Genomic DNA, 13,419 nt, shown 5'->3' on the forward strand with positions numbered 1-13,419 from the left:
GCACAACTAGAAATCTAAAAAGTTGCTCTGTTTACATCCCTTTTCAAGTCCTGCCACTGATTTTTAATTGGATGTGGGTCTGGACAGTGACTTGGCCATTTAGTTTCAGAATACCTCTGTCTTGTTTGTAGTTTTCTTTAGATATTGTGACAAACAGGACCCCGTATGACTTTTTTTAAACAATGGTTGTAATCTGGTTCCACAGAGTGTTTGCCAGACTCAGATTTTATTTTCTAAAACTGGTGTTTTCTTCCACTTCACTAATATGTACTATTTTATGCTAACCTGCTGCATAACATCGAAATAAAACACATTTAAGTATGTGATTAAATGTGGAAACATTTTAGGGGGTGTTAATACTTGTATAAGGCCCCTGTTGTGTGTGCATGGAAGATAAATTTATGCTTCATGTTATGGAGTCATCTTCCATGTTGAAGGAGGGGAAATTTTATATGGCCCTGCCTTTTAAGGAAATAAATGTGGTTCTAGAATTATGACGTAGTCCGGGGAGGAAATGACAAATAATCGCCACTGAATACCGCTGGACGTTAAACTAAACATTACGTTTTTGTCTTTAGAGACCTGTAGTAGCATCTTTATCGTCAACTTTTTATATCCTTACATTTTAAGACATGCATGAAGTTTTCTTTACATGCATATGTATAAATGTGTTTAAAAATAAATGGAAAGAATGTTTCTGGAAGCCGCACATCCGCCATATTGAAATTCTGTACGGATTTCCAACGCTAAAGAAAAAGGGAAAAAGTCAGATTTTCGTTTTCTTGCAAAGCAGGGGTGTAAAAACAGAGAAAGTAAAGCAGTGGACAACATGTCCACTGCTGGACATGCCAGCGGAATTGCCGATATGTTCATACACACAACCAGATCTTGTAATTACTTTTGGCAGGTGGGAATTAAAGTTTCCTGCCAGTAAATATCTCAAAAGTAAGTCAGTCGAAAAGCTCAGAGTGAAGTTTTAAAGCTGCTCCAGACACGCAAAAAAAAAAACCCCGACTTCCTCTGATTTTCAAAATAAAATGAATACAGCCTATTGTAAAGGGAGAAAGTCAATACGATCCATTCAGCGCTGAATTGATTTGAAAAGGTTTTTATTTTTTATTTTTTTGTAAATTGCTTCACTGTTGCAGTTTACTTTTAAGCATTGAAATTCGACGGGTTATCAGAGCCATTAGATAAAAAAGAAGCAAATTTCTGCCAAAAACAGAGATTTTGAGAATAATCAGAAATTTTGTAGAAAAAAAAACAAGTTTATGGATTTCAAAGTTGAAAATGTTCTTTTTAAACTCTGTAATTTAAAATTTTTTTCTAGAAAATTTCTGAGCTAACTCTTAAAATTTTAGTTTTTTTCTAGAAAATTTTCTTTTTAAACTCAGAATTTTCCCAGTTTTTTTCTGGAAAATTTCTGACAATCTAAACATTTCTGAGATTTTTTTTGGCAGGAATTCACTCCTGTTTTTTAAATCTAATGTGGCGCTATATTAAAATCCATTAGTTTTTGTAGTAAAACTTATTGCGTGAGGATTCATTTGGATTATTGAACAGCACGGTGTCACAGTTTCATAGTTCACTTATTGTCCAAAGAGAGCAATAACCATTATTTGAAAGCAGGATTATTGTTTTCATGGGAAATTTATGTATTTGATCAAATTTATTAACCATTTAAACAGTGCCCTAATATCTATAATATCTAAAAGTAAATAAATCAAATAAACTATGTCGCTTGTTGATTCATATGGACATTTTGTTTATCACATGCTCAATTTGACTTAGTCCTTGACCGAGTCAGTGAAGGGACCAACACTGCATAGTTATGCTTTTATTTTGAAGGTCATCCAAGCGGAAGTACAGTCTGCCGTGTCTTGTGGTTGGTGGAGATAGGCGGGGCCCGTCCTAATTATACGCCATTCTGTGCCTGAGAGAAAAAGCAGCTCTAACTGTACAGTAAATACAAGAGAGGAGCACATCTGGACGTCTGCTGCTGAGGCCGAAAAAACCACATCTGGTCCGAGAGAGCGAGGAGGAGCGATGCTCGGACTCACGGAGATGACTAACGGGTAAGTTAGCTGATTAGCTTTTTTATCTTCACTATTATCTTTGCACCGAAAAAGTTAAGAAGTTAACATTTTTTATGCTGAACAGAAATAAAATGTCTTCCAGTAGTTGTCTGTTTATCACAAACCAGCAAAGGATGTGTATCCATGCTAAAACTAAACGTAGGTGTTCGGTAGAAAAATGGTAAATCACAGAGTTTTAGCTAAGCTCTCATTAATTTATCTTCAATCTGAATTTCATCCTGGCGCCCCCTACCGTCACAATGAGGGAACAGCGACTTTATGCGTGTTAAATTGTGATAAATCTCAAAACCTATTGATCGAGAACTAATGAAATTACAAACAACTACAACTTGGCAAACATCAGCAATTAAATATTAACGTGAAAAACTGTGAAAAGATGTTAAAGTCTCAAATACGAGGCATTTATTGTATGTGAAAAAACCTAAAATAAACATTTAAATAAGGATAATCACAATCTAGGTTGACAAAAATAAGAGACTTTTAAAATTATGAACATACAAGCATATGAAATAAGTTTTAGTTTATGTTAATTAAATCTGAAAAACGTCATATTTGTATGGAGTGCAGCTAAAATTAAATGTGATGCTTATTATTGTTAATGGATTTTTTTTAGTATTATTTGAATGAATAATCAAAAAGTAATTCCCTTACAGATCTCATACAATCTCAGGTATTTCTGTATGTACTTGAAAACATAAACAAAGGCTTAATAGTCTGCTTAAAAAAATTCAGAGGAAGATAAATCTCTGTTTATGTCTTAAATTGCAACACAAATAATATGTCTCGCTGCTTTCCTCTTTTAAATGTGACACTGTTTGGTGTTGTGATGCACATCTGGAGGGCTGGTGATGTGATGGAAACATCAATGATATAGTCTTTGACCTTATAACTTGCAGTATTCTACATAATTTTTATGGAAAAGTGTCATTTCATGTCGAGCTGCACTCCCAGACCAAAACAAAGGAGTGAATCTGTTCGTTTTTGTTTAAAAACCATCAGATCCTTCTCCTCCCTGCTGAGGAATGTCCTCTAAAAAGCAACTGGACAGTAGTCCGTGTTTTCCAAACCACTTCCTGACAGTCCGGTCTCCCGGGACGGCCACTCAAAACAGCCGTTTTCCTTTTTTCATCTTTGTGAATTTCTCTCTGTCAGAATTAGCTGGAGCTCTCTCTGAAGGCAAGTCTGTATAAGCCTAAAGATTGCTGCATTAATCTGATCCAGCGCTGTGTTGATACAACCCCAGCTTAGGCTGATGTCTGGGCCTCCAGCACAGACTTGTCCTTGTTTGGAAGTTCGGAGATGGGGGATTTGAGCGTCGAGCGCTAACACCATCACACAGACATCGAGTGAATGGTTGCCTTTATCATCTGGAAGAAAAATTAATGTGGTGATTAAACTTTTACTGTAAAACTCTGCTCACTACCTTTTATAGATTGAGTCAGCATGTCTGCTTTTATGTTACTTTACTGTCATAATTATGAAGAAAAAATATTTTAAGACTTTAAACAACGATCTTCAGAAACCACAAAAATAATAATCGCAGTATCAGTTTGCATCAGAAACATTAACATCTAAAAGAAATGTATCTGTTACAAATAAAAATGGATCCATAAGTACTGTAGAACAATCTACTTTTTCAGCAGGAGATTGTCCTAATAACTAAAAAGCCTTAATATCTTCACCTGCAGATTAAACATTTTGATATTATTCTAGAAAATAATATGAAATGACCTAGAGATGTTGAAACTGAGTTTAGCGATCTTGAAAAACCAAATAGAGACTTAATCATTCACAACTTCATCAACTAAAAGTAACACATCAACATCAATTTATTTTTATTATTTATTTTTATTTAATTTTCCTTTGGGATTAATAAAGTATTTTTCAATTGGAATTTGAATGTAAATATTAACTGTGTTTACACCGCACCACCCACAGGGGGCGCCCGTTCTCATTAAATGGACATGCAGGCGAGACATAGAAAACAGAAAACCCTTTAATCTGGAGTTACACTGTGGGATTATCAGCTATTGATGGAAAAATCTTTAATTTTGAGAGAAAAATATCTCAAAATGAACTTAAATAATTTTTCTGTGATCATTCAGTGTGACAAACACCAAATGTTTTGAAACTTGCACAAAGTTTTCTTCCTCCTCCTCTCCCTCTTTTCATCATGTGACCTTAATATTTAACATCTACAACATATAAAACAGTAGTATCTGTTATTATGTAGTATAGGGCTGCAATATTGACTGATTAAATCTGATTATTGAAATAATAATAAACTAATTTAGTAATCAATTAATCATTTATTGGAGTCAAAATAGGCAATTTTGCTGAAACAACAACACAATCAGAGCAGCAATGAACCCAAAACTGTACATAAATATTTTTTTAAATCTTTGTAACTATGTTCTACATGGAAATCCTCAAGTGGCAAAGTTTTAGCTTCAAATAAAAAAAATTTAATTAAAACAAATCTCCTATTTGGCACCTTTTGCTGTCTAGTTGTAAATAGATTAATTCATAAAATAATCAACAGATTAGCCCTATTCTCGATTAATGCTAAGCAGGAAGAGCCGAGCTTTTCACATGTTGAAGTTAGAAGTTTTTTATATATATAATAAAGGAATGGTATGTTGTTGCATTTTAGACAATAAATGTTCATTTCCTTATTTGAAAAAGGAATGTAATTATTTTTTAAGAAATGCTTAATATTGTATAAAATATGTTTAAAGGTCAAATGAAAAATCTACAGAATTTGCCATTTTATTATCCGATTGTCAGAATAATCAATTTTTAGTTGCAAAATAGTATAACAGGAGTTACTGTCTTAGTCTGACATGTTCAAGTCCTGTAGGATTTTAGAAGTGTGTGTGTGTGTGTGTGTGTGTGTGTGTGTGTGTGTGTGTGTGTGTGTGTGTGTGTGTGTGTGTGTGTGTGTGTGTGTGTGTGTGTGCGTCGGTGTGTGTGTGTGTGTGTGTGTGTGTGTGTGTGTGTGGGGCTTTGATCACATGTTAAACTCGAGGCCCGGGGGCCAAATCTGGTCCACTGTTCTTTTTTTGTGGCCCTCTTGGTTCCAAATTACATCAATAAGTCCCTCCAATTTTTCACAAATCCGCAAAATTCACAAAAAAATCTGCAAATCCCCCAATTTTTTCTGATCTTATTGCAAATGTTTCTCAAAGTTGGTCAAAAATGTTGGTTATAAGTGACTGCTGCCTCTGCAAGTTATAGTCCGTGACCATTAAGTCGAGTAATAAAAAATCACATTTAACATCATACATTAGCACAAATATCATAAAAAGTTCTTGCAAATATTTCTAAATCAACATGAACATCTTCTGTACATCCTGCAACATAATAATAAAAAAAATGTTTCCCCTTTTTTTTCTAAGGGGAAGAGTTGTGTCAAACATTCAGGACTCACCCATGACGGCTGAATTAATCATTTTCTCTTCAAATGTTTCCATCTGACACGACTTTCCTGAGAATTACTCGTTTGTTTAGTCATTGAATTATTTTCTTTTCCTTCTCGTTTTCTGCTCCATTTAACTCTTTAAAACTCACCTGAAAAACAACAAATGAACTGAAACAAAACCACACAACATCATTAAAAAGGCTTGAATTTCAATAAGATGTTTTCAATCTGAGGCTAATTTTGGAATGCGTTATTTACCGTTGAAAACAGATATTTAAAGATCATTTTAAAAAATATATATCCTCACTGGCTGAAGTTAAATCAGACCAAATTTCTCTTGTTTTAGCTCATAATAAAAAATATATATATATTTCTATTTACTAAATGCCTGAAAACTTGGCAAAAAAAAACAACTTTTTTTTTGATAACTTTCTTGAGCCAGTCAGTTGTAGGGTCAGACATTTCAAAACATAAAATTTTGTCTCATTTTAGTTTACAATGTCCCTGCTGTACAATGTAGAATACAGGAATAAGTTATAACATAAAATAGTCTTCTTTTATTCATTGTGGTCCTGGAAAAGTTTGAAAACATTCTTTGAAAATGCTTGAAAAATTGTACTGTGGAAAAATTTTACAAACCCTGAATACTGAATATGAGACATTTTCGTCTGGGTTCTTTGACGGCATATCTTCCTCAAACTAACAGAACTGTTGGGTCAAATATTACACACACACACACACACACACACACACACACACACACACACACACACACACAGCGCACTGCAACAGGAAGTGATGTGGCCATGTAGGGCCTGATAAATGCAGTGGGAGTGTCAGTGGTGACAGCAAACAGGACTGTAGAAACAACTGAAACATCCTCCTGAAATTCTGACAGATTATAGGTAAGAAGAGAAATTCACCGTTTTCTCTCTTTTTAAAGCAACATTAAATCTCTTTTACAAACACAGATCAAGCTCACTGAACTACTTGAATGTCATTTTTAAAGCTTTTTATACTTTCGGACTCATGTGTACTTCCTCTTGTGTGCAACAGCGTGGTTTGCTTTATGCCTGCAGAAGGATGATTGCAAATGGCTGCAGCAGGAGACCAGTAAGCCAATTTCAGATTAAAAAGAAATAAAATCTAACTTAATTTGTACAGAGTTCGCAAAACAGATGCATCTGTGGTTCTGGATTAAGTAGATACAGAAATGTCTCAGTTTATGTAATTTTTTACAATTTTTTAAGTGCACAATAACCATAGTTAACTTTTTTTGGATGTTTTAAGTAATAAAATATTGAATTGGATGCAGTGGCTGTAATACCAGTGATGACCACATAGAGGCAGTAAACTAAAGGAAATAGGGATGTTTATGATGTCTGGCTACTGATAAATTAGATTTATCACAGATTTAAAACTTTAAAACAAAATGCAGCATCTTTGTTTTCGCTTAAAACTTTCTAATTTTAAGCAGAAACTTGACTACATCTCATTTGATACAATATTTACAGATTATAAATTAATTAATTGCCAGTTTTCTTGCATTAATCTGGTGTGAAAGTTGAACTCTGACGCTCTGACGTGTCGGCGACAAGTGGAATCCTGAGCTGGCCAAGGCAAGCAGGTGAACGGCAATGTGTTTATTGGCTGCATACCTGTCTGTCCATACCAAGGTGATGCACAGTGAAACTCTTGACAGCAGCAATTCAACAACTCTGCYCATCTGAAATTATAGGTTCGCTTTAAATCTGCACCGTCAGCAGAGATGAACTGCAGCAAAGTAACCACAGGGATCATGAGGCGAGGATTGCCGTCTTCAGGACGGAAAAGTTTGGTGTTAAGATTTTAAAAATGTTCATACACACAGCAATCAGTTTGAATAAAGTAAGTAAAATAAATCGCTGCTCCTTTGTTGGTGAGATTTTCTCTGTCGCAATTAATCAATTAATCACATGATAAAATTAGAATGAGCTTGTTAAATGAAAAGTATGCAAAACATGCCTTTCTTTTTTTAGCCAAGTATTTGATTAATCATCAGAATAATCAATTACTAAAACAATAGTCATTTGTATGGTTCTCATATAAATGGACATTCAGCTGTCTAGTCTTTAGAAAAGTGAAAATATTGTGTTGTGTAAGTGAAAGAGGATCGGTTGTTCTCACAAAAGGCTGCGATGAATTATTCAACAGTTGACATTTTAGACTTCAGTCCTTTGTTGTTTCTGCTGTGACGTTTTCTCAGTTCACAAGAGGAGCAGAAAGCAAGTTTGAAACACTTGGTTAATTTATCTGCTGCTTCTAAATGTTTTTAAACGTCACAGCGGTTACTCAGAACGCCTGGAGAAATATCAGGAAAATAATTTCTATTTGCCGAGAAAATGTTTGAGCTGCACAAGTCGAAAATGCATTAGAAAAAATTCAGAAATGTTGAGATGAATCTCAGATATTTTCTAGAAAAATACCTGGACATTTCTGTTTCAAAAGTCAAACATTTCAGAAGTTGTCCAAGTTTGAAATGTTGAAAAGTTTTGACTTTTGAAACTCATTTATTTTCATGTTTTTCTGGAAAATTTCAGATTCATCTCAAAAATTCAAAGTTTCTGAAATTTCACTTCGTCAAATCTCAAAGTTTCTCAGGTTGAGAAATTTTGAGATGAATTTGTAAACTCAAATTGAACCTCCAGCAAATTTTAGATTTTTTTTAAACCATGACATTTTCAAAAATTTTTCTGGAACATTTCTGACTTTGATCTCAACATTTTTGAGCTTTTTTAGAAATTCTTTGAGAATAATCTCAACATTTCCCAGTTTTTTCTAGCAATGTTTTGACATTTCAAACTCAGAAATCCTCGTTTTTCTCCCCTTGAGATAAATCTAAAAATTTCAGTTTTTTTTCTAGAAATTCTTTGACTTTTAAAACTCAGATATTTCCTTATTTTTTTATAATTATTATTTTTTTAGATTAATCTAAACATTTCTTGAGTTTTTGCTTGCAGATTTTTGACTCAGAAAGTTCCTTGTTTTCCTAGAAAACCTCTAAGATTAAGCTAAAAAATTTCTGATTTTTTTCTAGCAGATTTTTGACTTTTGAATCTCAAAAATATTGGAAGTTTTTTTTTTTTCAGAAATCTAGCCGTATTTGGATGATCCAACCAACTTCTTAACAGTTTTGGAAACTCTCCACTCTGTTCTCTGCCTTGTTTTTGTTTTTGAGAGAGCATCACAGCAGAGAGAGCAGTAGGCGGTGAACCCACACAGCCACTCAGCAACAATCCCTTTCTCTGTCTGTGTTTCTGCGACTCCTTCCCCCTCTACCTGCTCCAGGTGGGAGGGAGGAGGAGCCAGAAGGAGCTGATAGGTGTTCGCGGTGCGAGGCCTGGGGGTGTGTTTGAGGGAGAGTGAAAGAGCAGCACAAGACCTTACATTATCAGTTGGATCCAACATTTACGCTGGTAGTGTTGTTGTTAGAGCGGACAGGGGGTTTCAGCTGAGGAAGGAAGGGAGGGAGAGACAGAGCGACGGCCGGGAGATGAAGTCTCTGAGGCTGAAGGAGTTGTCCAACTCAGATTTGTACAGGCGAAGGCAGGAGAGGCCGGACAGCTATGGAGGGCTGGCGAGAGACAGCCTCAGGTGAGTGGAGGCCTTTCAGCAACTCTTCATTTTCTGTCAACAGAGGATGAGATCCAGTTAGAAATACTGCCATGATTCGCCAGTAAAGGTCGTTTTCTTTGCATCTGTTTAGAAATAAATGTGGAGAAAATGAAGGCGTGTACCAACATGCAGTACGTCTCAAACAATTAATCGAATTCATCGTGATTAATCGAGTTTTGAAATAACTATTTAGTAATCGATTAATCGCTAACTGGATTATACAGACTCTAATCTTTAGTTAGGCTTATTTAATAGGAACAGACACATATTAACATAGACAAACTGAATAAAACAATTCGTATCATGGTTTTTATAGCGTAATCTAATTTGCAGCTCTTGTCCCTAAACAATATATCTAAAAACTATTAAATAATAGTAGTAATTTAAAATGATAAAACATATTGACAACATGTGTGTTTTCAGTAAATATGTGATTTACTGAAAAAACAACACTCTTACAGCAGCAATTAACCCAAAGCTGAACAAAAATATAAATATTTAGCATCTTAGATGAAAACCCTTCCTTATGCCCATAACTCCTCAAACATCATATTTTAGCTCCACCTGGTTCAAATACTGTTAAATCCTCCTATTAAGTTACTTATTGGTTGATTGGAAAAATAATCAACCGATTAGCCCTACAGTTTAATGATGTTAAGTGAAGCAGATCTAATTCATTTAAATAGTTATTTAGCTGCAGAGTCCAAATTAAAAGAAGCTGGAAAACATGCAAGATGGTAACTGAACTAAAGGAGTAGATTGGTGAAACAAATCCAGATTTTACAGAAATTAAATCCTTAAAAACAGAAATTTTAATTATTCCATAACATTGATTTATTGCCTCATTTCACTTGAAATCTTCACCCATTTCTATAGCCAACAGAGTCGTTTAATCATTCGTCAACTTTATCTTATTGTTTTCAAATGTAATTGCTTGTCATATTTATGTTTTAAAAACCCACTCATCGTGTGGGATGGATCCGAACAGCCTTCTGAACCGTAGCGGTCGCTGGCCATCAGTTTTGCTTTCATTAGGTTGAGCTGATGGAACAATTGAGTTGATTTTTTTAATCACTGAAACATCCTTGTAGATAAGTCCTTACCTGTCTGCTGCGTGCTGACCAGAACAGATAAGTTGCTACCTGAGTGGAGGGTTTGATCTGTAAACACCGCAGCTGATGGTTGAACTCTCCTGACTGGAGTTCAGTAGCGTCAGGATATTTTTGCAACGTTTGTTTGCACAATATGATACCATCAGCGTCTCTCTGGTGTTCTGTTCTCTGTGAAACCTCCTGTCTTTCGCCACACCTTTCCAGCCCTCTGTGTGTCATTGACGGATCCTGAAGAGGCTTGAGGAATGTTGTAATTTCAGGAATGTGAACATAAAGATGGAGCTCCTGCTCCAGGGTGTCCCCGGTTAACCCGCTAACCGCTTTCTGGTGGATGAGGAAGTTTTGTTTTTGTTTGTTCGGTACTTTTTTAACAAGTAGGTTTAACTACAAAAAGAAATTAAATTAGAATGAAACATTTAAAAAGTTGATTACATCTGACTTTAACAAAACATTGAATTTTGTATCACAAATACGCTTTTAAAGATCTTTCAAAGTTCTTCCTTCAACTTCCATTAAATCTTTACCTGACTGAATACAGTGGAGTTCATGCTTAAGAAGATAAACTATTGAAAAAGAACGACTAGATTAGGGCTGGATGATATGGTTGAAAAACCTCTGACGATATCAGCGTTTCATATCTGTCTATTAATACTTATTTATTTTTTGTTTTAAATATCTGAAATACCACCGAACTGGTGACGTGTCAGTTCCTGTTTTATCCATAATTTCCTCTCAAGTTCTTGTATTAATTTTTTTCCTTTCACGCCACAGTGTTACTTTATTTTGTAGCAAAAATGTAGATTTCTGCTTTAATTTTTAATTATGTCAGTTTTGGTCCTCCAAAGAAGACGCAAGTACAAGGAAAAGTAAAAGGAGGAGATTAGGCACTAAAAAAAGAACAAACGCTTATATAAGGAAAAGAAAAAACTAAATATATACATTTCTTGATAAAATCTTGAGAAAAATGTGGAGTAAAAATCAGAAGAAATGTGGGGATCTGTTGATTTTGTATGCATTTTGCATATTTGTGAAAAACAGGAGCGACGTATTGATATAATTTGGAGTCTAAAGGGCCACTTAAAAAGCTACAGTGTGCCAGATTTGGCCCCCGGGCCTTCAGTTTGACACCTGTGGTCTATGGGTGGATGTTTTGGCAAACTCCTTCTGTTTTCAAATGTTATTATTTTATAGCCAGACTCTGCTCTTCTCTGACTTGTCTGCTGTCCTCCTTGGTTTTCAAGATGCTGTTTGTTCAATAATGTTCTCCTTTACAGTTACACAATACTTTGTTTTTGTCCGTCACATATGATACCAATAAGGTTGCCTGCAAAATATTAAAAAAATAAAAATAACTCATCAGAGTTAGGAATGTTTTTCCACAGCACTGCATGTCCAAGATTTGCTCTTGAGAAAATAAATTGTTTTATCAGGCAGCTTAAGCAACACAAACTAAAGATGAAAAAGTCTGTAAACTATTAAGGACAAAATAAATCTAGCATGAGATGTTGTTATCCTCTGATACACATGATTTACTCCCCTGGAAGTGAAATAGAAGTGGACCGCTGATGGTGCGGGTCAAAAGGTCCCTTGAGGCCGATTGTGCAGAACAATAGAAACGTTAGTCATGTGTTGTTTGCCCAGTCACTGGTTCGGTGTGTGACTCAGTTTTATACGATCGTGTAGCTGTCCGTGCTTGTGTTGGCACAAATGTACTTGAAGCTCTGCCAAGGGTAGGAAAGTTTTGCCCCAGTAGCTCTGGTGTCTGTGTTGCCATGGCTGCTATTGACTCTGGGAGAACAGGTGTGTGACCTGGGCGTGTTTGATTTGTGAGCCTTCAGCAGAGGAAAACGGACCCGTGACTTTGAGTCTGCACACTTCAGTGTGCTGTGATCAAATCCATTAGGCCATAAGATAAGCTTCAGTGACGTATTTCAGCTGGTTTGTTTCCGATTCTCTCCTAGCATTTTGACGGGAAATTGTTCTTTTTAAAAAAATCTTTTAAGACTGTTTGAAATTACAGTATTATATTTGAAAGTTTCATATCAAATTTATTTTCTAAAGAGCTTCAAAATGCATAAAACTGTGATTCTATTGATCTTTTTGTTTATTAGGTTACACACTTGATTTCCCTAATCCTTAAAATACAGCTGGAGTTTATATACACTGTTTATTTGAAAAGGCTCAGGAACCTGACTAATTACTATTCGTAAAGAGTAATAGAGTCACATTGAACTTTTTTTAATAAATGGAAAATTACCATATTTTAAATTTTGTTTATTTGCATTTTTTCTCAACCTTTTCTTAACATTTGAAAATACATTAAAGCATAATAACGTGTTAATTATCCATGCATTGAATCAGAGGGATGCTGCACAAGCCTAATAATTTATACCAATAACTAGGCCTGTCACATTTTTTCTACTAAAACCGGAATGACAGAAGTCTCCAGTTCGGTGGTTTGGTCTCAACTAGCCTTATTTTTGAAGGACATATTGTTCACAAAGACTTCATTTTATTTATTTGTTTTGTTTATTTATGTTGGATATTTAAAATGTCTTCCAGTTCCACCGATAAAAGTTTATTAGGATTTAAGATTTCTTGATTTTTGAGAATCTGTTCTTGCATTATTTTTCCATTAACATTAAATTATTTGAAAATAATCTCAAAACAACAGTAGTATCATTTATCACAATAACTTCTCGGGCAATTTATCGTCCAGCAATTGAAAATAACTTAAATTTCACGTTTTAAAGGGTGTAATACTCCTGTCACTACACTGGGTTTCAATACATTTGATTGTATCCACTCCCTGCTTTACAATCAATCATTGAAACTGTCATGATCCCTGCGGTCTGGTACATTGTACAGCTTTAGTTTTTTTATTGACTTGATGTCAAGGAAATTTAGAAAATTATTGCATAAAATATGCCTCCTACCTCAGAAATGTCTGAAGAAGAAATGGCAGCGTTCCAAAGTAGTAAAAGTTTATTGCACCAACATTTTTTAGTAAAGTGTTGCAGGCCTGAGCTTCAGAAATAAGTTAACAAGACAAAACATGAAATATCTTCAGCTCATACTTGCTTCACAGTAAAATGCAACACAGTTTTTCTATGACATTATTATCCATCTAACGCTG

The 13,419-nt window shown here is 34.8% G+C and overlaps 1 protein-coding gene across 2 annotated transcripts in view; it reads left to right on the top strand.

Moving 5' to 3' along the window:
* Nucleotides 1-1,889: 1,889 nt before the first annotated feature.
* The window catches only part of LOC103461059 (LIM and senescent cell antigen-like-containing domain protein 1), a 34,674-nt gene continuing 23,144 nt past the window's right edge, over nucleotides 1,890-13,419 (top strand). The window contains exon 1 of one of the 2 annotated variants that reach the window (XM_008403414.2): nucleotides 1,890-2,075. In XM_008403414.2, coding sequence (XP_008401636.1) covers nucleotides 2,047-2,075 — 29 coding nt within the window. In that variant the 5' untranslated portion in view covers nucleotides 1,890-2,046. Of the gene's footprint in view, nucleotides 2,076-8,922; nucleotides 9,151-13,419 lie in introns of those variants that run through there. The other variant, XM_008403405.2, reaches the window with a different exon arrangement.

Source organism: Poecilia reticulata, linkage group LG2 (assembly GCF_000633615.1).
Source record: "Poecilia reticulata strain Guanapo linkage group LG2, Guppy_female_1.0+MT, whole genome shotgun sequence".
NCBI lineage: Eukaryota > Metazoa > Chordata > Actinopteri > Cyprinodontiformes > Poeciliidae > Poecilia > Poecilia reticulata.